Source organism: Oreochromis niloticus, linkage group LG16, assembly GCF_001858045.2.
Source record: "Oreochromis niloticus isolate F11D_XX linkage group LG16, O_niloticus_UMD_NMBU, whole genome shotgun sequence".
NCBI lineage: Eukaryota > Metazoa > Chordata > Actinopteri > Cichliformes > Cichlidae > Oreochromis > Oreochromis niloticus.
This window is the reverse complement of record NC_031987.2, coordinates 14,608,963-14,635,153: the sequence shown is the minus strand read 5'-3', so window position 1 is coordinate 14,635,153 and position 26,191 is coordinate 14,608,963. Positions and strand designations below refer to the sequence as shown.

Sequence of the window (26,191 nt, the reverse complement as noted above, 5' to 3'; positions counted from 1 at the left end):
CCTTACAACAGCACTTCATGTTTTCTGATTACTAACGACAAGCTGTGACAGCAAGACAAAAACACCTTCTATAAACTGCCCTTGTCATAGTTTCTGGTACAGTAGGTGTCCCCAGAACTAAAATTTCCACAATAGCAAATTCAGAGAGACTCATGAGGTGAAGTACAAACCACACTATCACTAACTGGTAGCAATAACATATACTTTGTACAATAAATTGTACAAACATAAAGCAAAGAGACTAAATATTTTTTCCCTTATGTTTGTGTAAGCTCAAAGCTAAGTAGACACCAACATGTAATATGAGCACACACATCTAAGGCTTTCATGTGATGTCAGTTCCACATCTGCAAGGTTTCATGAATACATCCTGTACAGTTGTGACATTACAACAATGACAAAATCTGCCAAAGTGCTCAAACCCATCAATGTACAACAGTACATTTGCCAGGATGATGCACAAAAAGAGACTCTCACAAAAAAATCAGCAGCAGCAGCCACATGATTGCAGCAGGTAACAAAAAATGTTTGCAACAGTGTGTTTTTTGTAATATTCAGAAAGATCATCCAATTTTATGTGTAAATATCTACAAAAAGGGAATATCGCAAGTAGGGATGGGTATTGATAAGATTTTCACGATTCCGATTCCATTTTCGATTCTGTTTAACAATTCGATTCTTTATCGATTCTTTTTAAAAAAGGAGAACACTAAGGTCGATTAGCTTAGAACTTTGTTTTATATCTTCTCTTTGAACAAGATAGAAATTTAGGAGTAACATGGCCTTACAAACCCAACAGTGAGATCTTAAGAGATCCACAGCCTACAGCTCTTCAGGGGTGTCACAGGGTCCCCAGGAAAAAAAATTGTAAATGTAAAATAATAAAATAAATATTCTTCTATAGCAATAACAAAGTATAACATAAATTATTCTGTAGCAATTACACAAGAATATCCAGTAATGTCCCTGCCTACAAACACATTCACTTACCGAAGATCGGGGGCATCTGCTGTGGCAAATGGGTGCAAGCCTTTGACCACAAACTTAGTCACTGCTCGGTGACATTCGTCTATCCTGGCCTGAAAGGAGACGCTACCGGTAGACTGCAGCGAGAACTGCCAGCATCTGAGCCAGCCAGACTCTGTCTGTCTCTCTCATCATGGTCACCTAAATGCAGCGCACAGTAATGGCAGGTTTTGTAATAAGGCAGATCGCACTAACATAATATGCACTGTTAGTTGATTATTTACCTGCCGTATTAATGGGAGAGGATGTGCAAATGTTACCGCTGCTGCTGGGTTGAGATTCACGAGTCCGGAGCGGAATTAAAAACACGACATTCATTTAAGGTTATCGCGTGTTTTGTGAGCAAATGCTTTTGCATATTCGTAGTGTTTCCTCCTTTAAATGAAATATCTACTTTGCAAGTATTGCAAGTTGCCCTGTTGTCATCCGTTCTTTTGAGCGTTTGAGCCGCTTAGGCGCCGTATTTCCTGCCAGGTAAATGACGCTCCGCAACGTGGTGACGTCATTCGGGGCGACTGGAATCGATAAGGGAATCGTTTGCAAAAATGGCAAACAATTCCAAGGAATTGAAACAGTGGGAACCGGTTCTCAACAAGAACCGGGTTTCGATACCCATCCCTAATCACAAGGCAGAAACATGTGCTGGTATACAGAGAAACCACTCACTCTAAAAGACATTTCCAGGTTTTCTCCTCCCCAGATATCCATCCCTGGATCATAACTCCCAATTTCTTCAAAATACGTCTTGTCTATAGAGAATAATCCTCCTGCCATGGTGGGAGTCCTGCAAAAAACACAACAAATTAAGGCAACAACACAAAACCCTTTGTAATATTTCATTTCCTCATACTGAATTCGTTAGCATCTTTTTGTAACTAAGAGGAACATTGAAGATATAATAACAGGCCAATTTGTTTGACAATTTGAAACAAAGCCTTAGAGGGGCAATTACTTTTATCTTTTAATTCATTCTATACTCAAGTCAGTCCTAAATAAAGGATATTGTTTGCTGCTTGGAGTGATTTGCATACAGATGAGTTTTGTGAAGCCAAAAAAAGGCAGCTCTAAGCAGTTTCTATTTTCCTGTTTCAAAATACATGGATACTTATACTACAAAGAGAAACATCACAACTCTGTGGATGCTATTTAGGCAGAAGCTGGCATCAGTGGGACACAGAGGGAAAGATGCTCTATTTCTAGCTCTAGATAAAAATGGAGCTTTTTATGTAATATTTTGTAGAGAAATTTAACTTTCAGCGTGTCCTCTGTAGCCTGCTGTACAGAAAAAAGCAGCATTTAATTAAGCTTACAAAATATTACCAACTTTTTCATGCGTTTAATCTGATCTCTTATTTCAAGACGATATGCAAGTGCAAAGTCACACACAGATGTACCTGACAGGGAGTGTTCTATCCCCTTTGCGTCGATCCATCTCCCGCTGGGGAACAGGATACCATCGAAAATTAAGCTTCCAGTTGAATCCACCGTAAGTCATATCTGAGCCTGCCATGTATTCAAACGTCTCATCGCTGATGACATCTATGATAGGGCACACCACTGCTGTCCTGAAACACACAAAGTGCCATAATGTTCACATGTATGATGAAACAGGCTGGACTTAAATTAAGCATGTGGTGCATTATCATATTCAACGTGCCTCAACCATCATAAAAATCATAAAATCGACCGCATACTGTGAAGAAATCAGGTTCTGGGTTGTAACTGCAAATTCCATGCACACCATGCCAGCAACTAGCTATTATTCACATTATTAAATGTTCTGAAGAAAATGATCATTAATCATAATGCGCTGCAATCAACTGAACATTCACGTTTTGATTAATCAATTAACTGGTTAGTCTTTAAAAAGTTACAAGAAAATATGAAAATTAAATCATCAAATGTGTTGTTCTCTTGTTTTGTCCACTCAGCTGCTGTAATATAAAAAAAACATTTCTGTGAAAACAGAGATGAATCCCTGTTTCAACTTATAAAATACAAAATAAAAACAGAATGCAAAGATTTGTAAGTCATTTAAACCCTAAACGCAAAATAAAGACAATATATTGAATATTAAGTGGAATATATAATAGCTTAATATGTTGAATTTATATCCAACAACATTTTTAAGGTGGAGCTGGGGGGGAAAGAAGGATTGTGTAACAGTTTGAAGGGCAGAATGGCAGAATAACACTGAGTTTTAAAGGACAGGGATCTGAGAGGCTGATTGGCTTTGGAGAAGGAGTCAAGAAGATTACGGGATCAGAGGGGATGACGACAAAATTAAGAATGAGTGGAATTTAAAATAGTGGGAAAGCGGAAGTGACCGAAGAAAAGATCAACAGGGACAAAAACACCTAGAAAAGCAGGCAGATGGAATAACACAATAATTTCATTTCTGAAATTATGCAAGCAATATTCAGAGAATCCAGGGAGATCTGGGTACACAAGGGAGACGGTGAAAACCAATATTGAATCTTGAATATTTTGAATTTGCCCTCAGGCAACACTGCAGTAGAAAAAAAAAAAACAGCTACAATTCTGTAATGGAAATCACTTCACGGGCTCTGTAAATCATTGCAACTGAACGCAATTTTATCGCAGCTAAAAATTTACCATGCAAAGAAAAACACAAACAAGGTCCAGAGCCTGAGCTCATTTAAGATGGATTGAGAGGAAGTGGGTAAACTGTCAAGTAGTGTGATGGAAATCACAGATCCTGCATCCTATGGGATAAAGAGGAAAAGGACCACCCAACTTATTACCAGCACAGAGTTGAAAGGCTAAAGTCTTATGGGATATATTTTTTAAAAGATATATTCTATGTTTTATATGCTGCCATCCAGACAATGTCTACGTTTATTTAATCAAGACAATTCCATACCATTTTCTGCAATACAGTTTCTTTAAATGACTGCATTGTTTTTATTGAAGGGCAGTGCAGATGTGTAGGAAGTAGGGTTGCACAGGTATTATTTTGTAAGATAAATGCATGTACTTCCTATCAGGATAGCCACAGACAAAATTATTTCTTTATCAAACAGAACGGGTCTGGAAATTTAAAGGATAATCTTTGAACATACAGTATAATTTCTGCACCATCTCAGCAGTCTGCACTCAGACTTAAAGACATCAATACATGTGCAGCAGCATTCAGTAAAAGTGTAATGGCTCCATAATACAATATTCTGAGTCATATGATACCAATTTCCTCCTGAGGGTAAATTAATGTGTCTGACCTCAGATAAGGTAAGAATCACAAGAGGATCATTATCATTCATTATTGTCACTCACAAACAGTGAATGGCATAATGGTGTCTACAGAGCGTGGGTAAATGCCTTAAGTAGTATTTTAATATTTTGATAAACAGCATAAATTAAATGAATTCTTCATCACTTTGAATCAAAGCCATTTGTTTAATGGTTTTACAGACACAGCAAACTCAAACCTTTGCCCACTTAATACCGATACTGCATAAGTCATATAGTGTTGACATGATGATGGTGTTACTCTAATTGTCATGGTCCCAGGATTCTTATTTGTTGGTGGCTTTGTTTATGATTACAGTTTCTTTTTTGACTGTGTGATTATTTAGCTTTCATGAGTTTCTTGTATAACTTTACTGAAATTTCCCAGTATTTGCCTTAGTGTAAAGCCGCTGTGTGTAGGTGTGTGTCTAATCTCTGCATTTGTTAGCTACTTCCTTTTTTTCCAGTAATGATTCGTCTCCGGTGTTTTGGATTTAGTTTTACTTCGCCTCCTAACTCGCTGTCTTTGATTATCTTCACTTGTGTCTCGTTACCGACTTTCTCGTTACTACTTTCCCTTAATTATAAATACTGTCATATAAATGTTGTTGTCTTCCCTTCTGTCCCTGTCTGTGATCATCACCCGGGTGGTTTTGTCTTCATGCTCTTGCAGCTTAGGTTTTGTTTCTCTTCGTGTTTTGCTCTGTGGACTTCTGCCATCAGCCTAATTAAACGGCTTACCTTTTGTTAAACCCTGCTGCCTCCTGTGTCTGTTTTTTGGGTTCTCAACCTTACACTCTACACAGTTTGCATAACCTGCAGACTGACAGAAGCTATCTTTTCCTCTGAGGTTGCAGCATAATTATTATCTCATATCAGCAGTGCCAGGCAGCGTATTAATAACTGAAAGTTTGCTTTCCCATCAGTATTCAGATAGTTTTGGCTCAAGTACCCAGTGATGCAACTAAGGCGAAATATGATAACAACTGCAGTAATAAAGCCTTTTTAAGGCTCAACAGTAACACTAAATTGTCAAAACAATAGGAGGTTTTGCAGCAGTGTGGTGCACTGCTCCTAAAACGTCAAACGTATGTGTGATTTCCTATCAGTGGCTTCAAAAAACAGCATTAAATTCAAAATACTTAGTGATGTCAATTTTAGCTCCTACCTGTCCTCTTTGATGCGAGCCAGCAGGGGCTCTAGCCAGCCAACAGTACACTCGCAGTGAGCATCAAGAAAGGTGATGACCTGACCGGTGGTGGCGGCTGCCCCCCTCAACCTGGCTCTGATTAGACCTGAACGCTGCTCCATCCTCAGGATCCTCACCGGCACCTCCAGAGTACGCACATAGTTCTCCAGTTTCTTCTTTAGGAAATCTGAAAGAAATTATGCAAAAAAAAATTCATAACAAGTTAAATATGGACAATATGATGATAAGATTTTAATCAGGTCATCAAATTATCAATTCGAGCTAGTCAGCTTATGTCCAGCTGAGAACTTAAGGATTCCAAAAGAAAATAATAAAATTTGGAAACAAGGTTTTGAGCTACTACCCATTGGGGTAGGATTATATTTCATTTTTATGGGCTATAGAACTGGAAATTAAAAAATAAGGTAAAGACAGTAAGACCATAATTACTTGAGCACATAAATATTGTTTCTTGACTCCTCAGAGGTGGATGTGCCACCTAAAATAATAGCATAACCGATACAGAGAGAAATGCTTTACTTACATATGTCTTTCAATATTTCACGTTTCTTAAACTGTGATATGGCAGAATCAAAACCTGGAAACCTGACCATTATTTCTATAATGCTCAAAAATGTACTTATCAATGTGTTTTTACTTGAGTCTTCAACATCACACTCCTCATTTGTTTTTTTCCAAGGATTAGTGAGGAGTTCTCAGAGTAAAAATAAACAAAACAAAATTATGTAAATTTGAACCACAAACGTTGCATTTGGCTTTTTTATTCATCTAAAAGATCTTAAATGGTTATTTGAAGATTACAAGAACAAATGGGACTTACAGCCTTACATCGAAGGTTAATTGGTGTATTTATTCATCAGGTTCTAAAAATAAATACTAACACCATAAAGTGCTTATGTTGTAATTAAAAAAAAGCTAGATTAGTTTTAATTTATCTTGCTACACAGCCAGAAACTTGGGTCCCTTTTATCATAATCATCCTACAGTACTCCATCACATACATCCTGTATGTATACTTTGTTAATGTACACAGATTACAAACCTCGCTCGCTGGCATCATCAACTAGGATAATTTCCACTAGCAAGTGTTTGGGAGAGCGGTTGATGACACTGTGAACAGTTCGCAGCAGCGTGCTCCATGCCTCGTTGTGAAACACGATGACAATGCTGGTGTTGGGCAGGTCATCTGAGTACACTTTGGTCTTACAGCTGAAAGAGTAACACAGGGGGGGGAAAAGGCAAATCAGTGACATAAGACAGAGGAAAGTTCCCTTAGATATGCAAAGTCACACTTATAGTTTTAGAGTTGTACTTTAGAGTTTCAGAGCTTTAATAAACCCCATTAATTTAAATCCATATCTGCTGGCAGTTATTTAAAGAGTGTTTTTTTCTTTGTTGATAAAATAACATTAAAATCTTTTTTTTAAATAGTTCAAATATTTCACAAATATTTTAACTATACTGGATATTTTTCATACTGACAATTATTAATATGTAATCACTATTTTACAGTATATTAATCTTAGACTGTTTAGTTTGTTACACTGACAATTATTGGAGATTACAGATTATTGTGTAACAATATGTATTACTGTATGACAAATTTTTAAAATGTTATTTCATTTTTTGAAAGAAAAACAATTATACTTTTAGTCTCAAATAAATAATTTAGTCCTGTAAAATTACAAGCAGTCCTAATTAAAGTTTCAAAAAGGTTAATATATGGTATAACTGTGATGTTATGATAGCTGATGATCTGATTATCATTTGTCATAATCTTTGATATTCTGTTTATTAAAGGATTCATACTTTGAAAATTTATCCCAAAACTAAAATGGTCATTTGCAATGACAAACATAATTTCTCAATATGTTTGAACCGCTGCACAGAGCATCTAATCTGTTGCTGTAATTCTGCTGAGTTAGTTTCAAAATGCAGCTCATTATTTTGTATCAGAGAACATAAAGTTCCCAAGTGTTATCCAGTTTCGCCATCAGTGCAAAAACACTGTCACAATAGGTTTACTGAAAGATATTGAGAAAGAAAGTAGAAAAAGTTAAACCAGTGTTGACAGCTATGTCAGCATGTCCTTGGATTAATGTGACGTCTGTCAAAGCCAAAGGCTGTGAATGTGGGACGGTGCTGTAGTCAGTGCTGTTGAATAAAGAATTAGCTACATTACAGAAGAGGATGTGGACAGTGAAGGCAGCATGTATGGCTGGAGGAGAGGTGGGAGGACGTGATGTAGGGGGGGAAGTTACCGGAGCAGGCAGCATTGCTAGTTCTGTCCTGTCGATTCAATGTGACAGCACTGACTGACATAACTAGGCCAGGAGGCTGCCTTGAAGACATAATGCCGGTGCAATTTTGCACAGCTCAGCTGTGCGCTGTAATAAAGATGCTGTATTATTTATATGGACCCATATTGGGCAGAAACACAGAGTTCACATCATCTGAATGTTCAACTTTTTCTCTCTAATATAGATCTTCTTTTGCACTGTATAATTTTTAATGTATTGTATTTTATTTTATACAGTTTTTCCACATCCCAGACAATCTGGAGTGGTCTTCTTGAAACAATCAAAAACAGGAGCTAAAACAAAAAGAATGTAGGAGTTTAGAAAGATAATTTTGTGGCTTATTTCTCATTTGACAGGTAGAGACTCTGATATCCACTTATTGAAAAGTGCTGTGGAGAACTCAACTGGAATAGTTAAACATGAATCACTTGGATATTGTCTCCGCACTAGGCAAACGTCTGTGCATATCAGCAGCCTTAAATGAATGTGCCCATGTTTCATACAAGATGCATTTTGAATTTTCATTAGGTGTTCAAGAGGCTCTTGAATGACAGTAAACAAACCCTTCTCCCATTCAAATGTCAAGCCTAATGCAAAACGCGAGGGACCTAATAGAGCCTGCATGAAAATGATACTCATTATTAAAGATATCTTTCACAGTGGGTACAGTTGTTATTACTAATAACATGTAATGGACTCAACTGTTTAAATTTTATTTAAACTATCAGAAAACTGTACTTAGTTTAGCACATTTCTTTAGTTTCTGCAGTCCTTATGAGACTATGTTAGTATCTTTCAATCAATTTGATAGCATAATTTCTTGATTTCACTTTCAGATATCATTAAGCTCTCTCTGCAGTCTCCTTCGCACTCAAATAGTCTCCGTACAGCTTCGTTCAGCTCTTGCTCAAAACTGTAAGTGTGTCACATGCTTGGCTCTGGTTTTTGTGTAGCAGCTTATCACTATAAAAATTCCTCCAAGAATAAAATGCCAGATATGGTGTCGACCATGGAAGTCACCTCTGCATTCTTACCAGGCTGTTTGCTTTGAGTAGGGTGAGTCAGTCTTGTTCTATTATTCTCTGTTGCTTTCTCAGTAACTAAGTTAATTATATGTCAGTAAAAATCTGACAAAAAAAAAAAAAAAAAAAAAAAAAAAAAAAAAAAAAACTCTTAGCAATGATGGTAAAAAGATTATGTGCCATAAAATGTGATAGATATAAAAGATCTGCTGTTGGTGAGGACACACGAGCCTACGCACCCATCCAGCCTCACATCTGGCAGACTCCTGTTGAGTGCAATCATATCACTGGCCATCAGATTGAACTGGTTAATCTTAAAGAGCTCCTTCATTTTCTCCTGGTCATCCTTAGGGATGTTTACCGCTTTGCCCATCTCACCTGGACCCTCGTGGCTCCGTGATATCACTGCTGTAACGTAACAAGGACACCACAGAAAAATATTTGATAAGAAAACATATTTTTTCTCACCAATGAGGCAAAAAATTAACATCAAACTGCATCATAAAACAAATCCCACTGCATAAAAAATGGACTCTGTGGAACAAGGAGAGTGCAGAAAAGCGTGCGTGTTCTATTTCTGTCCACTTTGTAAATTTTCTAAACTCATATAGTACCCAGAGCATGAAAACCTAATTTTCCAGATCAATGTGCATGTGCGTTTGATAACAGAAATAAATGTACTGGCAGCTGGTGTTCACATATGAACAGTACATCATGTTCACATTTATTATATTATTATAATACTGGATATACAAAAAAATGTGAAAGCCTTTAAAAGCCCGTGCTATTAAAAGCAAGGAAAAATGTGTTTCTTCAAACATCAGTGCATGCTCAGCAGAGAAAAACCTTTAACACAGCGACAGTGCACGCACTCCGCTTAAGCTCTCTCCTGGTGGTTCTGGCTTAGGCTGACGGGGTATTAAGCACTGTACACTTTGCCAGCTATATTTAATTTAAAAATGTAATCTATTAGGAGGTTTTGAATTCAGAGATTTAGGCCGATGTATTAATAGGTGAAAAAGCAGCATGACAGCAAAACAATTGCTACAGTTTTTGCTATCAAAGGCCTGGAAAATATCAGAATTGCTACTGGTGCTGCACAACGCAAGCTCCCTTCACCGAAGGTAAATAACCACCCATTGATTTATGACTCTGCTCTCTCTCACTCTCTTTCTCTCTAATAATCTCTTAGAACAGAGGCTGTGATTTCCATGAAAGGGGGACACATAGTTCACATTAGCTGCATGGCCTCCTGCTAAGAGGATTTCCTAAGACCCTTTGTGGAGACGGACTGGGATCGGTCGGATTGTAACCTCAACTGATCCTGGGTTTTCTTTATAATGCTGCTGACACTCTTCATCTGGACACCAGCTGACATCTGATGGACACAGCTCGAGAGCTGAGCTGGATGACTGAGCATCAAAACACATTCTCAGCCTGCTCCAGCCATACTCCAATCCATCATTCTTTGTGTGTGGATAAACATAGGTCAGGTGACGTCTTGCAGAAAGAGAGAGAGCACCAAGCAAACCATCAATAGTAGTTTGGGTTTCTAAAGAAATTGTAGTGAAATTGCCAGCTGCAAAGCTGAGACTGTGCAATATTGCTTGATAGATGGATGGTGGCCAAGCAGCAGTGCAATGACTAAAAGCTGGAAGCTGTACAGGACAGGTTCGTGTTATCTGAAAGCTAATTTGTACTGCCTAATTTATAGCTGCTGACAAAGTATTAGATATGCTAATGTGAAAATAAGGTTAAAAGGGAGAATGAAAGGCAGAGAAAGGTGCTAAAATGAGAGTTAAATGTGTAATTATGTTTAAATTCTCAAGCTTCAACTTAAACTATACAGGTAAGAGTTGTCATGTTTTGATTGTTAGCTAAGAACCATGTGCACTAAACACATGCGTAGATCTTGGTTGTGAGCTTTGTGCTAGGCATTGCGATTTCTTTTTCCCAATGCCTTCAATGGTCATAAAGCTTGTCCTAGTGGAAAATGCAAGCTGGAAGGGATATCTTTTAATAGTCTTCCCCTACTCTGTAGGCACCAATTAGCTTCACTTCACATCATCGGTCACTTTCTTAAAGGAGCCCATAACATTTGAAGGGCCTGATAATTTATCAGTCTCTGAATTATCATAAACTGACACTCCCTAATGACACTTCTTGACCTGGTTTCCAAGTCCTTATCAGTTGATTAGGGCCCAACTTCCTAATGACGTTCTGAGCCCGAGTCAGTGTACGCATGGATAAGTGTTGAAACAGCCTGAACCCAGGACTTTAACAAAAGACAGAACCTAGAGGCCTAAAGAAACACTTCAACAGATCAGTGCAATTAGCAATCTAATTAAATTGCTTAGTTTTGTAGAATATTTCCAACCTCCTGTGGTGCTGTGGTAGCTAAATCAGAAAGAAAGGTTCTGGAAGAGAGAAAGATGTAAAAGTGGAATATCAGAACAGGAGCCAGCATGCTGTTTAGGCAGTGCCAGGTAAGAGAAGAAGCCACAGCTGAGACCAACACACACGTGAGCGTGCAGATTTTGTGAAGTCTTCATCAGATGGCTCCTAAGGTTCCCCTGTTGTTTTCATTCTCGTTTACGTAGAAAAAGATCTGTGTAGTGTTACACAGTTGGAGTCTCCTCCTTAGGCTCAATCCATTCTTTTTCATCCAGACATTACTCCTCTTCTTCCCTCTGCTGCTCTGCTCCGCTTCCTGCCTGCATGTCTGGCACAGCTGCCATTTCATTAAAGATCAGAGAAGCTCCTCTTGAACACACAACCACAGAAGACCATGAACACACATCACACAGAGTACTACTACACGTCTCTGATATGTACTTTAACTGTAACGCTCTCTGGTGGTACATGACAGGTAAGGAGCTTTGTTCATAGAAAGATTCCAGCCAATTAGAATAAGAAGTTCAAATGTACCATCTGTGAAATGTAAGTACACAGAACTGGCTTAATTATTCTTGGCATAGACAAGATGCTACAAACATTCCTCAAAGATTTTGGTCTATATTGATATGACAACATCACACAGTTGTTGCACATCCAAGAAGAGAATTTCCAGTTCCACCACATCCCAACTGTGCTCTATAGGATTGAGATCTGGTGACCATGAAGACCATTCACAGCTTGAGATGATCTGAGCTTTGTAACAAGGTGCACTGTCCTGCTGGAAACAGCCATCTGAAGATGAGCACATGAAGGAATACATATGATCAGCAACAATGCAGAAATGGAGATCCATCAAGCGAGACCATGCAAATTATAGTAAAACAGGAAACTGAGGCTGAGTTGACAAGAATGGCACCCGGTGTGGTCTTCTGCTTCAAGGTTTGACATGTAATAACGCACCCTGGTTATACCAGCCTAAACCAGTGTGGCCATTTTCCTCTGACATAAACAGGGTATTTTCACAAAGACAACTGCAGAGTTTATGATATCTGCCCATCTGCTACCAACAACACCACCAAATTCAAATTCATCTTGACCATGTCTAAAGGCACTGAGTTGCTACCACTTGATTGGTGTGATTGACTAGACATTTTCTTTATCAAGCTGTTGCACTGGTGTACCAAAGCAGCCATACTCCTAATCACCTAAAACCACCTCATAGTTATTTTTTATGAAGGAGAAATTTGTTATGGAGACATACAAAACTTATTTTTATATCAAACTGCAAAAGATATGAATTTTCTGTCTGAAGTTAAGCATTTTTAAATCATATTCTATGGGGAATACTTAATCAGCCTCAAGTAGCCATTCGTGGAACCCCAAGGGCTTCATTATTCAGCCTCAGAGGTTGTTTTGTCTACTTAACATACTAACACGTGTTTTATTGTGTTTGAGGCAGGTTTGCAGTACTGGCAGTACTGACAAAGCAAATTTTTCATGCAAGACTTGTTTTTACTAATGTGAATCCAAGCAAAGAACTATTTTAAACCCAAAATATAGCAGGGAATTTGTGCTAAATTAAAAATTATATTTTCATTTGACAGCTGAAAAAACAAAATAAAACAAGATAAAACTTGAAACGCCTGCAGGGACACTGCAAAATCCAGTGTTTGACAGCAATCCTAAGATATAGTTCATATACACAGAAAGTCCTGCGATTTTAAATGCAAAATAACATCCAATGTAACTTCCGACTTTTGTATGGTAATGAGACAGAGTAACTTGGAGCTCAGCATCATTCTAACCTTAAAAGCAGATTACTAAGCTTCTTAGAAACCTGCTTACTTGAGGACATGTGAGGAAATGAACTCTCCTAGAGGAAGTGTGTTAAAGTGATTTGAGCAGCACACCTTTATACAGAAAAGCACAGTTTTACAACAACAAAAAAACTAAATTTCATCAGTTTCGTTTCATAGTCCATTTAGCAAAAAAGACAATACATCAGAAATGTGTAATTCATATAAATGTATTAATTTTTTGTAGTTATAAAACCAGAATTCTTACCTTTTGCTACATTACAATCAACTATTAACTGTTTCATATGTTTTATGTGTTTTTCTGCTCTTTCAGGCAAAGCTTTCCCCTCAGTGAACACTGTTTTAATAGGATTTGTCACAGATGATGAATATTTTACGCTCAAGTGAAATTTTAGAAGGTATTATTGTCTCCAGCTTACATTCTCATGCATGTTTGATACAAAATAACAGGGAAATTCTGCAACATCAACTTACCTCGAAGCGCAGGGAGCAGCGAGCGGTCCTTCCTATCATCACATTTGTTACACTCGCTGAAGTACAACAGCAAGAACACATCCACCAGCACCCACACTAAAGAGGTGGTCAACACCACCTTGCAGTAGACAAACCGTCGCATCACCTCTCTGGGATGACAGCCAGGCAAGTTGATAGCGAGCACTTAGGAGCGCTCAGACTGCCAGTGAAACATCTGAAGTCCGATGACAGGGTGAAGTAACAGGGACGAGACCAAGCAGGTTTGACCGCGGGGCATCATCCTTCAGGAGATGGGAGAAAAATGTGAAATGACATCATAATAGTTTAAGTATTCCTGCTATGAATCCAACTGATATCAATCCTTACAATAAAATGACATAAAATGCAAAGGTGGAACTACATTAAAGTAGATCAATATTAACCTCTTTTAACCTTTCTCAGGCTTCACTTTATCAGTTCCATTGCTCTGTTAGCATCCTCTGTCAGAGGTTTCCAGTAGCTACTTAAGAGACCTGCAAAAAGATGAGGAAGATTTTTGTACCATTTCTTCCTGCTAAACTTTTTAAGTCAAATTTCTATGATCTTTCTAGGGTATTGATTGATCAGCTATAATCTAGTCATGACATTGCTTTTTCACTGTTTTAGGAGTCAGACCATTATAAAGCTCAAATATTTCCTTTTGTAATTTATTTTGTAATTGATCTACTTTTTTGCTTTGAGTTATTGCCCTAGAAATGTTTAAAAATATCCAGGGGGTCTTATACACGCTGCAATTTCTTTTTTTTACTAGTAGTGGTTCAGTTTGTGGCATAACAACAATTAAGTCCATGCATAAGTTCAAGAAGTAAGCTCTCTATTTACTCATCTGTGTGTTTGACCTGCTAGTCCATTCTAACACTTGAGTCTGTCTTCATCACTTTAGCCCATTCATTTTCCCACCTTCTACAAGCTAGTGACCCACTTTTTCATGTCCTTCTGATCTCAGTGCTCGTCTATCATTCTGCCTTTCAGAGTCTCATTCATGCGACCTGCTTCCTCCCTGCCTCCACCTAACTACAAGATCTTCATTCAACTTTTCATTACTTCTTCTCCACCGTTACCGTCACCAGCATCTGGGTTCCAGGGGATCCTGTCCCACCATTGTTGGGACTCCACTCTGCTATATGGGGTCGCAGTAAAAAAGAAAGTACACTGCTCTTTCAGTTCAATGGTTTTCATGTCAGGACATAATAAACATATCAATCTCAGGTGAGATCTGCCAGAATTAGCTGTTAGTTCCTGTGGAGCAGTAAGGATGCACTTGCATGTGACACAGTGCAACAGCTGAGAGGACCACCAGGCTACACCCCATGAAAAATGATCTTGCTTCACAGTAGCCTATTTTGAACTAAACTGTATATCGCACTTAATTTTTCATTTTTTCTAAGCATGACCTCCCTGTACCAATTTTTGCAAATCATATTTTCTTCCTGGGAAGTATAACTGACAGCATATACAGACAAAAATATACTCCTCTTCAATGCAACAAATTCCTTTGTTGGATTATTTTTTCGTGTTCAGCTACATGAGTGTGACTTCAGTGTCTGATCAGGTTTTTTGATAGGAACATTTTTGTAGTGGTCCCCTACGCTTTATTTTGGTGAACTTGGGGTCTTTCCTTACAGTGAAGAGCTTTCACGCTAACAGCATGTAAGTGTGTGGCTGTGAGTGAACACTCCATGTTTTTTTTCACTACTTTTTCCACCGTCCACATGTTATGCAGGAAACCCACGAGCTACATCTCAGACTCAGTTAAATGTTTAAGTTTATGACAATATGTTTAGCAAAAGACTGAACAAGAATGGCTTATTTGGAATGGCTTTTTCTCTCTAAAAAAACATGTCAGCACAGCCTAGCTTTGCAAAAACTGGAACAATTTCCTTTGGACAGATGAGACCAAAGTGGAGATGGTTGCACATAACCACGTTTGGTGAAAACTAAACAGAGCAAATCAGCACAAACATGTCACGCCAGCTGTCAAGTACGGTGATAAATTGGTGATGATTTGGGTTTGTTTTGCAGTCAGAAGATCTGGGCACCTTGCAGTCATCGAGTCAACCACGAACTCCTCTGTATGCCAAAATATTCTAGAGTCAAATGTGAGGCCATCTGTCCGACAGCTAAAGCTCAGCCAAAATTTGGTCATGCAACAGGAAAATCATCCCAAGCACAGCAGCAAATCTACAGAATGGCTGAAAAAGAAAAGAGGCTGTACCTAAGGAAAACCGTGCATGAACAAATATCTGCAAACGTGAATGAACTGAAGAAACGTTGGAAAGAACAGTGGCCCAGAAATCCTCCACAGTGATATGAGAAAGTGAACAAATAATACAAAGTTATTGTTGCTAAAAGTTGTTCTATAAGCCACTAAATCATGTGGGTATGTAGCTTTTCACACACACCGATCTGCACTTCAGTTTATTTTCTGTTACATAAATAATAACACGGCGTACTGCAATTCGTCATGTTTTATAGGTCATCTGAGGTTGTATTTACTTAACTTTATGACCTGGTAACATGGTAACATTTACATGCTATGTAAAACCATAGAGTTTAAAACCTTAGGGCATCCTTTCCTTTTACCATGACTCTAGGTTCAGCTGAGTCTAATTCATTTTAATTCAATTTTATTTATATAGCGCCAAATCACAACAACAGTTGCCTCAAAAAGCTTTATATTGTAAAGGAAAAGACCCTATAAAAATAGAGAGAAAACAGAGAAAACCCAACAATCAGACAGCCCCTTGTGAGCAAGCACTTTTGTGACAGTGGGAAGGAAAAACTCCCTTTTAACAGGAAGAAACCTCTGGCAGAACCAGACGACCTGTTGGGGGTCGCCCCTGGAGAGGAAGACAGGACAAAGACATGTGGTGGAAGAGAGACTAGATTAATAATAACTAATGATTAAATGCAGAAACGTGTATAAACACACAATGAGTGAAAAAGGTGAGTGAAATAATAGACAAACAGTTTATTACTCAAACTCTGTGCTTCTATAAATCACAGTCAATTCTCAAGTAATCTTTGCCTTCTCTGCAGGTGTTTAACTTTACTGCAAACATTTTCTAATTATAACTAATAATGATGAGAAACATATGAGACAAATAGCACTACACATAGTATATTTTCTTCATACACGGTGCTCATTTTCTATGTCTCTTCTTTGTTGCTTTTACAAGAATAATAAATAAATAAAGATTAAAAACTGAGGAACGAAGGTCAAATCCAGCCTCCCACATTGGACTGACCACAGTCCCTTCGCATTCTTCCATTTGAGAGGATGAGTGAATGCTCATTTCCCTTGTACAGACTTCACCCACTTCATCAGTAGTGCTGCTAAGACCATCTGGGATGCTTAAATACCAGAGGCAATTTGCAGAGGTTAAATATCTCATTGGCATGGAACGTGCGCCTCACAATATTTCTGATGAAAGACAACATAATTTTCTGTCAAAAAGGATACTTGACTGAAATTATAGGTTTTTGTTAACTGAAAGACTTATGAAAGTACAATCTGGATGATATTACAGTCTCATGAATAACGCTTTCATTCAAATACACAAACCAAGCACAGAAATGGTCAGGAGTTTTTTGAACATATGTAACAAAATATAGCACAGTGCTTTTACATCACTCTGGGTAGGAAAACAGATCAAAAAGAATAGATGGTCTACCGATTGTTTCCAGCCTAGGATGTTGTGGTACAGCCCATGCATTAAAGCCACATGAGCCTCTGGATATTCTCAAAATGTAAAACAGATTAAACATAGTTTCCATGAATAAGTATGCATTTAATTGCCAATGCATTTAGATATAACTTACCTGAGCACTTACTTTCATAACTAGCGGAAAAATGCCTGCAGAGGAATAAGGACAGATTTCCTTATCTTTCACATGCAGCATGGTAATGACTTTGCGCTACACACACACACACGCATCTCTCAGTCCAACTCTGTGCCCCCTGTCTAAATGTCCATCACAGAGGCTGACACGGCTGCCTTAGGCTAACCCTTATCTCATTCAAAAACAAGGCAGCCTCTATCCAGCTGCATCAAGACCGAAATCACAGGGCAGTGGATGATTTCAGTTACTCAGACAGAAACTGCACACCACTCAATAAAGTAGATGGATGCAGTCTACACTTAATGACTGTAATGAACAAAATTGTGTCAGTAAAAGCGAAACACAAGTCTGCATCTAGCATATCACCTCCACTCACACGGTAGACAGATCAATGAGGATTCTGCCTTTATGATGTCTGTTTGCATTTCTAACCATCTGCTTTGCTGCATGTGTGTTACAAACATATTTGGGTGACTATGACTGCACCAGCCACACCACCAGGAGTTTGCTGGTCTGAAGAAGTCTGACTCAATTAGTCCCACCATCTGGATAGATGAATATTTCCTGTCTGCTGTGCACAGCTCTAAAAATACATGTCTACATTCTCGACGTGACGCGGGGTTTTTTTTCCTTTCAATCATTTCAATAGGAGTGTAAACCACTGGCCATTATTAACTGCTTCTCAAGTGACACTTAATTGTGTTGTTAGCAACACTCTTTGTTGTGAAATGTCTGGTGCAGTGCTACAAGTTAAATTATGTATTCCTCGTCCATTCAACAGGAGTGCTTCTACTGTATGCAAATGAAAGGCTGTACACTTAAGCTGCCAAACTGCGTTTCACAGTAATATAATTGGACACAGCTCACATCAGCATCTGACAATGGAACTGTGACAGCAACAGGAGACTAAAAATTTAATAAATTTAAAAAAAAAAAAACATAACATTTTTGCATGAATCTTTTTCTCATCCACATTTACAGTACAAACCCTGCTGACCATTAAAGCACCCACTGAGGTTTGGGGGCCTTTGTTAGGAGTAAGAGATACCAGCCCAGCTAACACTTGACTTTGATATTTTCCCACCACACACCTGCATCTAAAAGGTCACAAGCATCATGTAAAGCTGCAGTACTTCCGTAAGTGTTAAATGAAAACTGTATTTGTTATTTATGGTTAAAAACCTGGCATACAAACAATTAATAATTGGGTTAAACATACTGGTACAAACTGGAAGTCACATTGGCAGTGGCACTGAAAAATAACAATACATACACTAATCTTAGATTGCCCACTATGCATATGCAAGAGATTGTGGCAGCAGAAAATCATAGCCTTACTGGAAGAAAATACTCCACCTATATAGCTCACTGTGGTGGTCTTAAAAGTGTTGATTACCCTCAATCTGTCAATCTTTCATTCATGTTCAGGTACATTAGGCCTTGGCTTCAAAGACTGGTTTATTAATTGTTAGATGTGACATAAACAAGACGGCCAATACTGTAATAGCAGCCAAACAAAACCACTCATTTTATGGTAATATAGATTTAATCTAAACTATAACCAAGCTCTCGGCCACGTTAAGATTACCGTTTAATGGTGTGATGTGTAACCACAGGAGCGAAATTTTATTCTTGCTATGCAAGGTGTGCACGCAACAGAAAATGGGGACACTCTTTGCTTACCTAAATTATGGATGGAGTGAACCATTGACCTGTTCCTGCCTCGCTCCCGGGCAACGTGTTGAACGTGGACGACATACCCAAATCTACTGCTAATTACTGGTTTAATGAAACGGGGGCAAATTTACCGCGCGAGCGCATAACATCTCGTAAAAAGACACCTAACTTGCAGTCCATCTCAGCGCAGAGTAGTCCAAAATCCAGTCCGTCCAGTAAACCTTCTCATGGTACCTGCGTGGACTCCTTGATGTGATAAGTCTCAGGCTGAGCCGCACTAAACCGGTCGATATGAGGAGTCTCCATTATTTTTCCCCTTTTGCGTTTAAATGGATATGCGGTCACTGCAACAGACGCCTCCCTCCGCGCACCTGTTCCCCGAGTGAATATTGTAACGGTAAGAGGACAGGCTGAGATAATAGTCAGCACAATCTAACCTCAGCTCAGACCGACCTGCATATGTACCGAGTCTCCTCTCTGATTGGCTCACAGCGACGTCGCTCACGAAATCCCTTTGAAGTAGGGCTTCACGGGCGTCTGGTAAATGTAGGCGCGTGCGTGCCACCAAATATAGTGTTTGTTTGTTTTTAATCATATACTAACATACATTTATCGAAATACGCTTAATTTGATTTTAGCTACTTTAATTGTTATTTTGTTTTAAATTCGTTTTCACGAAATCTTCTCAGACATATATTAGGAGGTCAACTTGATGACAGTTATTTTCCATGTATACTTTTCATTTAGCATAGGTTACCTGCAGCAAGAAATACAGCAAGAAAAGCAATCAAAAGAAACGCCCAAATGCCTTTGATTTTTGTCAAATGATCTTTTATTGACATGCTCGGTTTTAACTTTGTCCAAACACTCTACACTAAGCCTGATTTCTCGTGTGGTTTTGTAGTTTTGCCTTTATAAAGCTTATAAGCAACTATTAGAGCGTTTTCCTGTTTATGTTTCCCAGTAGGGACAAGGAGAAAGCTGGTTAAGGTGCACTCTAAGGCAGATTACACCCGGTCAGGGTCTAAAGGTCAATTCACTGAAAATTTCCAAACGACACAGACACTTGTGTACATCACAGCTATTTTGAAGCAGACTTTTGGTGGATCGTGTTGAGCAATGCTGCCATCTACTGTTATTGATAAGAAACTCGGTTTTGCCCCTGGGCAATTAGCCAGATAAAATCTAACCGAAGCATTTAATAAACATTCAGGGAATCATAATAACTTTGATGTACTGTCAACGAAGTGCAGCCACAGACTCTAAACTCTCCTTTATTGCTATTTCATTTACCTCAGCGACAATAAAGAAGCTGCAATAAATACTGCAATCTGTTTTCTGTGAAATAAATCTGACTTCCGTTCATATCTGCAGTGTATGCAGATAAACGCTGGCTTCAGATCAGACCCAAATTATCCACTAGATGTCACTACACACCCTCCTTGAGTTAGAAAGTAATAAAATTTTAGAGAATACATTTATTATCATTAGTAGTAGTAGTAGTTTTAAGACTTTGATTAACTAGATGGCTTTGGGGAGTATGTTTTCCAACAACAGCTGATGTATAGTATAAAGTTTTTCTCAAGTTTTAGAGTGAGCTCTACTGGCTGGGTAATTGTGGGGGAAATGTAAAGGAAAAGTCAGTGGAAATAACCTGAGTTTTGAACTCAAAACTTTATTTCAAAAAAACTCAGAAAGGATTCATTTTGTTGTTTATGACTGGCCAAAGCTGTGAAGTGTGAGGCATAAACCTCCTAAAGGCAAGATAGGAAAACACTGTGCTATAAGCAGACCTTTTGCATGTGGAGAAAACACTGATTCAAATTATTAAATTTGCCTCCAAGCTATTTCAGGGTCCTCATACTGTGCATGTTTGTTCACTGTCATGAACAAAGCCATTGTTACAATCATCTGTAACACTTATGTTATTCTCATTATCACCGGGAGGCCAAATCAGCCAGCTAAGGATCCAGTCTGGCCGGCTTTGGATCATGTGTAGCAGGGAATATATTTTAGACTTTTAACTTATATTCATAGGTTTCAGCTTTTCCAACTGATAATCATCGTTGCCATCCATACAAAGGAATTAAGTAACAGATCAACAATAACAATTAAAACTACATAAATGTCTCTCTCTCTTTCGTTTTTGTTTGCTTTTAAATTCACGGAAAATTCATCAGGACTTTTTCTGTAATTTTACGCATGTATTAACTACATCTTACTACATTTACTACATCATTTACTTTATCATGTAGAAAAACTGAGACGTGCTGTTTCAACTGCGACACGCATTTGTAAAGCTTGTGAAGCTCACTTTGCATTCGTATATTGAACAGTGCTGGTCTTCAGTATGGCTGTAGGAACACGATGCAAGCTGCTTTGGCCTCTCTCTGACACGGGGTCAGCAAAGACCTGTCAAGGTTTTGAATGAACCACCAACTCATTAAACCATGCATGCATACACGCACCAACACACAGATGGCCGCAAACACCCAAACATACGTAACAGACAGTACGTAATGTCCTACATACATGCACATTCGTGGCACGCATGCGGTCCGGTCGTATGGTGGCGCTCTTGCAGTGTCTTCCTGCCACTGGAAAACAGCGACAGTCTGGCTATTTAACGGCGGGGCTGGTGGCTTCATTCCGCTCTGAAACTGGCAGCACACCACATGAAATCCCCAGTAATGCGATGCCAAAGCAGCTTGTTAAACTCAAGAAGAGCGCTGACTGATCTGAGGGAACTTCTTCAACTCGCCGCCTCCTCATCTTCACTTTTCACTTGATGACAATTTCTGCGGGATCGTGCCCAGCGCGTCTTTCCCTCTCCGCCTTCCGCATCTGTCGCACTGAAAGTTTGGTTTTGCGAAAGTAGACATGAATAACACCGGCTTCAACCAAACAGAGGGCGGCCTATTCAACAAGACAGAGGAGTTTTTTTGCTGCAACTTTTCATCCGTGGTGACTGATAATGGCTTTGTGGCAGCCGCTCCGGATGAGAGGAGCCTCTTCATCATGAGGGTGGTCCAGATAGCCGTCATGTGCGTTTTATCCCTCACGGTGGTGTTTGGCATATTTTTCTTAGGCTGCAACCTCCTCATAAAGTCAGAGGGGATGATTAACTTTTTGGTAACGGACAGAAGACCGTCAAAAGAAGCGGAAGCAGTTATTGTTGGAGCCTACTGACTGATAAAGACATACACAGTGATCATACTCTGATCAGATGGCCACAGATCGGAGACAGTGTGATGATCAGCCGCCAAAACCGGGCCCCGTTTTCATAATGTACTTAGACAAAGAAACAAGAACTCAGAGGAGCGGTCACCTTGCAAGAGGTAACTGAGCTCTGCTGGTGACTGATACTCACGGGGTGGGTCTACCTTATTTCTGGTGGCCTTTAAAGCCAAGAAAGACTCATTCATCTTCAAGAGGTATAGTGCGTTTTAAGCCTATTGTTGTATTAAGTACTGTAGGCTGTTTAATCACGCACTGTTGTCATTTCAGTATAGTTTCCCTGTTTGTCAAGCAGCATCCTTTGTCAAAATAGTGGCAAAGTGTTTGTATTTGCTGCTTAGAAATACCTCCTTGCATCGCAAATGCAATGGGCAAATTACATGAATGTTGTATGCCTCTGCATGCAACATGCAGCTCTCTATTTTCTGGTGACAGTTGTTTGCGTGTCTTTGTGGGCGGCGGTGAAAGTCCGTAATACTGTGTATCATGTTCATTTGAATAAATTCATTCTGTAATTAAAGTTATCCTCTTAAGATCTGCTTTTCTGTTATCGTCATGTCCTCCGCCACGCCCTCTGCCAAAGTAACTGAGATCTCAGAAGCTAAAATTACAGCAGGAGAAAGAGCTCTTTGATTGATACTGTGATCATGACATGGTGTTAAAATACAACAGAGGGTACTGATCCTGGTGAATATGTATTTTTAAGCTTAGGGAACCAAGAAATAGCTGCTTTTCCCTCTTTTGATTTTTTAAATTAGATTTAGATTTAACATCTAAATATGAATTATTTTACCCAAAAGGACGCCTTAAAAATGCTCTAGAGTCCAAGAAAAAAAAAAAGCCTTCCCGCCTTCCCAAGAGAGCCCTGTCTGGGTCAGATTTTGATCCATGCAGCTTTTTACATCCTTCCTCCTTCTGCCAAAACATCTGTTATGCTCATCCCCTGCTTCACCTGGATTCTACCTCCCCTGGAGCCTTAAAAATGACTTGCTTTCTCAGTTCAGAGAGGATGAAGCTATCGGACAATACGCTGCTGTCTGATTGCCCACCTGTGCTCCGCTCGCAGTTAAATAGAATCAACTTACTTACTTTAAAATGCCCTTCACCCCAGTTACTCCCTCCATCTGTTTTACCCTTTCTGATCTATGCATCTCATCTGACACGGCCTTACTCGTCTGATGAATGTTTGTCAAGGTGGAAACTGTCTCAGGCCACATTTGCTGTCTTCATGCTGGCTCTAAAGAACTCAAGCAAGCACTTATTTTACTAATCATGCTGAGGAAAAATAAATAAGTCAGCAGTAATTAGATTTTATACTCTTATAGGTGGAAGACCTACACATGGGTTACATTAAATTAAAACAACTGCTATCAAATATGGCACAATCCAGTAGAGTGGCAATAAATGCTGCATTTATGAAGCTTATGATGTTGACTTTACTGGGGCTATATTTTATAGTCTTGAACAGTGTGGGGGGGAAATATTGCCTAGATTCTTTAGAAGAGAGGAGTTTAATGAAAGACCACCAAAAACAACAGCTTGAGAAATTGCCACAACTGAATCAACACCTCTCGGAGTCAGCCTCCACAGAAACCCAGGGCTGGAAATCTTAAATATACAGCTGAGCTGGGTTTATAGGGTTCATATTCTGTTCTTGTCTTGCCTTCTTCAAATTTCTAATAAGAAATAACTGCAAAAGCACACAATCCTGGGAGGTTATTAATAGCAAGTTAATAGGCTTCTTTACATGTAAAATTCACACCCCATAAATTTACCTCTGAATAATTAAGCCACATTTAGTTTTTCAAACTGAGCAATATATTTTTTCACGTTTTCACCTCAGGTATGACTCTCTGTAGTTAGAGCAACACATTAACACAGCAAATGATGCAAAGAGAAACACGTCTTTCTCTGTTAATAACAGCATGAAATGTGATTAATATAAGTAAACATAAAACATATAAACACAAAAAAATGTTTTGGCCTAACTGAATATGGAATACAATAACAGTAAAAATGCAGCAGGTATAATTGTATTTGTATATATGACTCCATGCGTTTCTCTCTGCTTTTCTGTGATTGCTTCTGTTAGGTAGTGCTGAGAATAGCTCTCAAATATTAAATATCCAGCAGAGAACAATCTTCTCTCTGCAGCTGAGCTGTAGTTAGTTTATCCCGCAGTGCTTCATAGACATTTATATAGGCTGAAATCTGGCTCATTTTAGAGATCCTGAAAGAAGCAGATCTGAGGTTGGAAATTAAAGTTTAAATACTATAATTTTTCTTCTTATTTAGGATTCTACTTGGGATTTACCACTAGAGGCCAGCTCAAAGAATATACACACCTGTCACACACCAATGCTCAGGGAGATTTAGGAGATACTAACAGCAAACAGTCATCTATACTGCCGGCCTTCCTGCTGTCAGCAATCTGATAGTTCCCCGCAAAGCTTATGTTAAAGTCCTCTCGATATATTTAGACACGCTTAAGAGTTTTACTCTGTGTAAAACAAAAGCACCAAGCAAGGGCTTCAGTTTATAACTTGATGTTACCTGGTTTTTTGTTTATCATCATTTATTCACAAAGTGTTTGGGATTTTTTTAAAAACATGTTCTTATTTTGTTAATACACTTGCAGTCTGGTTAGAGTAACTTATATCACCACCGCAGCACAGGTAAAAACAGCATTAACTCACTTTATCCCATGTGGACTGTATGTCAGCTTTGTTCAACTGTGACTGCATCTGCGGGGTGTTGATTGTGGGCTAAAAGAGGCTTCGGGTCCTGACTCGCTCTCATATGATTGGCTGGTAAGCAAAGATTCAGTCGATGAACTGGATAGTGACTAAAAGCTCCAAATAGCAGCAAGGCACCACAGCCACCTCCTCGGTTTACTCCTATTCTCCCACAGCTTTATTCCCATTCAGTTTATTTTATTGCTGTGATGTGGGAGAAATAAAGCTGTTAATGTCGTCTTATGTTTATCTCATTGAATTGTGGTTTTATGAAGTTTTCCTCTGCTGTGTCTCTAAAGAGTGAGATGTTTCTTCTCAAAACTACTGAGGCTCAACGTAATTCTTTATTACTTTCCCATTTGTAAAGAGTTGGTACACTGAAATAAGAATATGATATTATTTTAATGCAGTGTTATCCAAGGGCCTCAAGATCACAACCCTCTGTATTGGTTTTCACCCATATCCCTTGTGTGTGGACAGATTTTTAAAGATTTTACATACCACAGCTGAAATCTACTGAAATCTAGACATTTAGACATTTTATTTTATCTTTTATTTTCCTAAAATCTCAAAGTATTTACCCACTCCAACTTTCACGGAGACCTGAACACCCCTTTATCTCTACTTCTGAAAAACACAGGATTTATGGGATTTTCTTTTTATATCCCATCATTTTCCTAATTAGCGTCATTAATTGTGAGACGTTCTATCAGGTGTTTCTTTTCCAGTATTTTCATACCTTTACTCCAGCTTTTTTACAATGTTTGTCTTGCACCCAATTCAAACTGAAAAACATTTTGCATTTTATCTTTGTTGTGCTATTAATTCAATGTAGGGATTTGCCAGTCATTTGGTTAGGTTTTTTTTTTAGCATTTACCACAGCCTTCTTGCTTTTTTGGAAACATGGTTGGAAAAAAAGCTGAATGCAGACTATGAAATGCAGATATTTTCATCAGCAGTAAAATGTATTCAGTCTGAACCAGCTGGTGCAGATGTCACGAGATGCCAAAATTTAACGAAAGCAATAATTGTGGAAGACAAACTGTGATAAATCCACGAAGACTAGTTCTGAAGACTGATTCCATTACTTCACATCTCGAACAGCAGTTATAGGATGAGTCATGGCTCTGTTGTACTGTTGATTGTTTCACACTGAAGCATCAC

The 26,191-nt window shown here is 38.7% G+C and overlaps 2 protein-coding genes across 4 annotated transcripts in view; one reads left to right on the top strand and one right to left on the bottom strand.

Moving 5' to 3' along the window:
* The window catches only part of galnt13 (polypeptide N-acetylgalactosaminyltransferase 13), a 37,636-nt gene extending 18,105 nt beyond the window's left edge, over positions 1-19,531 (bottom strand). The window contains exons 1-8 of one of the 3 annotated variants that reach the window (XM_019353335.2): positions 19,061-19,531; positions 13,918-14,007; positions 13,496-13,776; positions 9,047-9,215; positions 6,528-6,694; positions 5,444-5,651; positions 2,421-2,591; positions 1,693-1,810 (exon numbers count right to left, since the gene is read on the bottom strand). In XM_019353335.2, the coding sequence (XP_019208880.1) occupies positions 1,693-1,810; positions 2,421-2,591; positions 5,444-5,651; positions 6,528-6,694; positions 9,047-9,215; positions 13,496-13,637 (975 nt within the window). In that variant the 5' untranslated portion in view covers positions 13,638-13,776; positions 13,918-14,007; positions 19,061-19,531. The remainder of the gene's footprint in view (positions 1-1,692; positions 1,811-2,420; positions 2,592-5,443; positions 5,652-6,527; positions 6,695-9,046; positions 9,216-13,495; positions 13,777-13,917; positions 14,008-19,060) is intronic. The other 2 variants (XM_005453012.4, XM_003447420.5) reach the window with 2 other exon arrangements.
* A 2,079-nt stretch (positions 19,532-21,610) lies between these two features.
* Positions 21,611-22,811, top strand: rprma (reprimo, TP53 dependent G2 arrest mediator candidate a). The gene has a single exon (XM_013272626.3). It carries the CDS (start codon positions 21,935-21,937, stop codon positions 22,241-22,243), a length of 309 nt encoding a protein of 102 aa, XP_013128080.1. The 5' UTR covers positions 21,611-21,934; the 3' UTR covers positions 22,244-22,811.
* Positions 22,812-26,191: the final 3,380 nt, after the last annotated feature.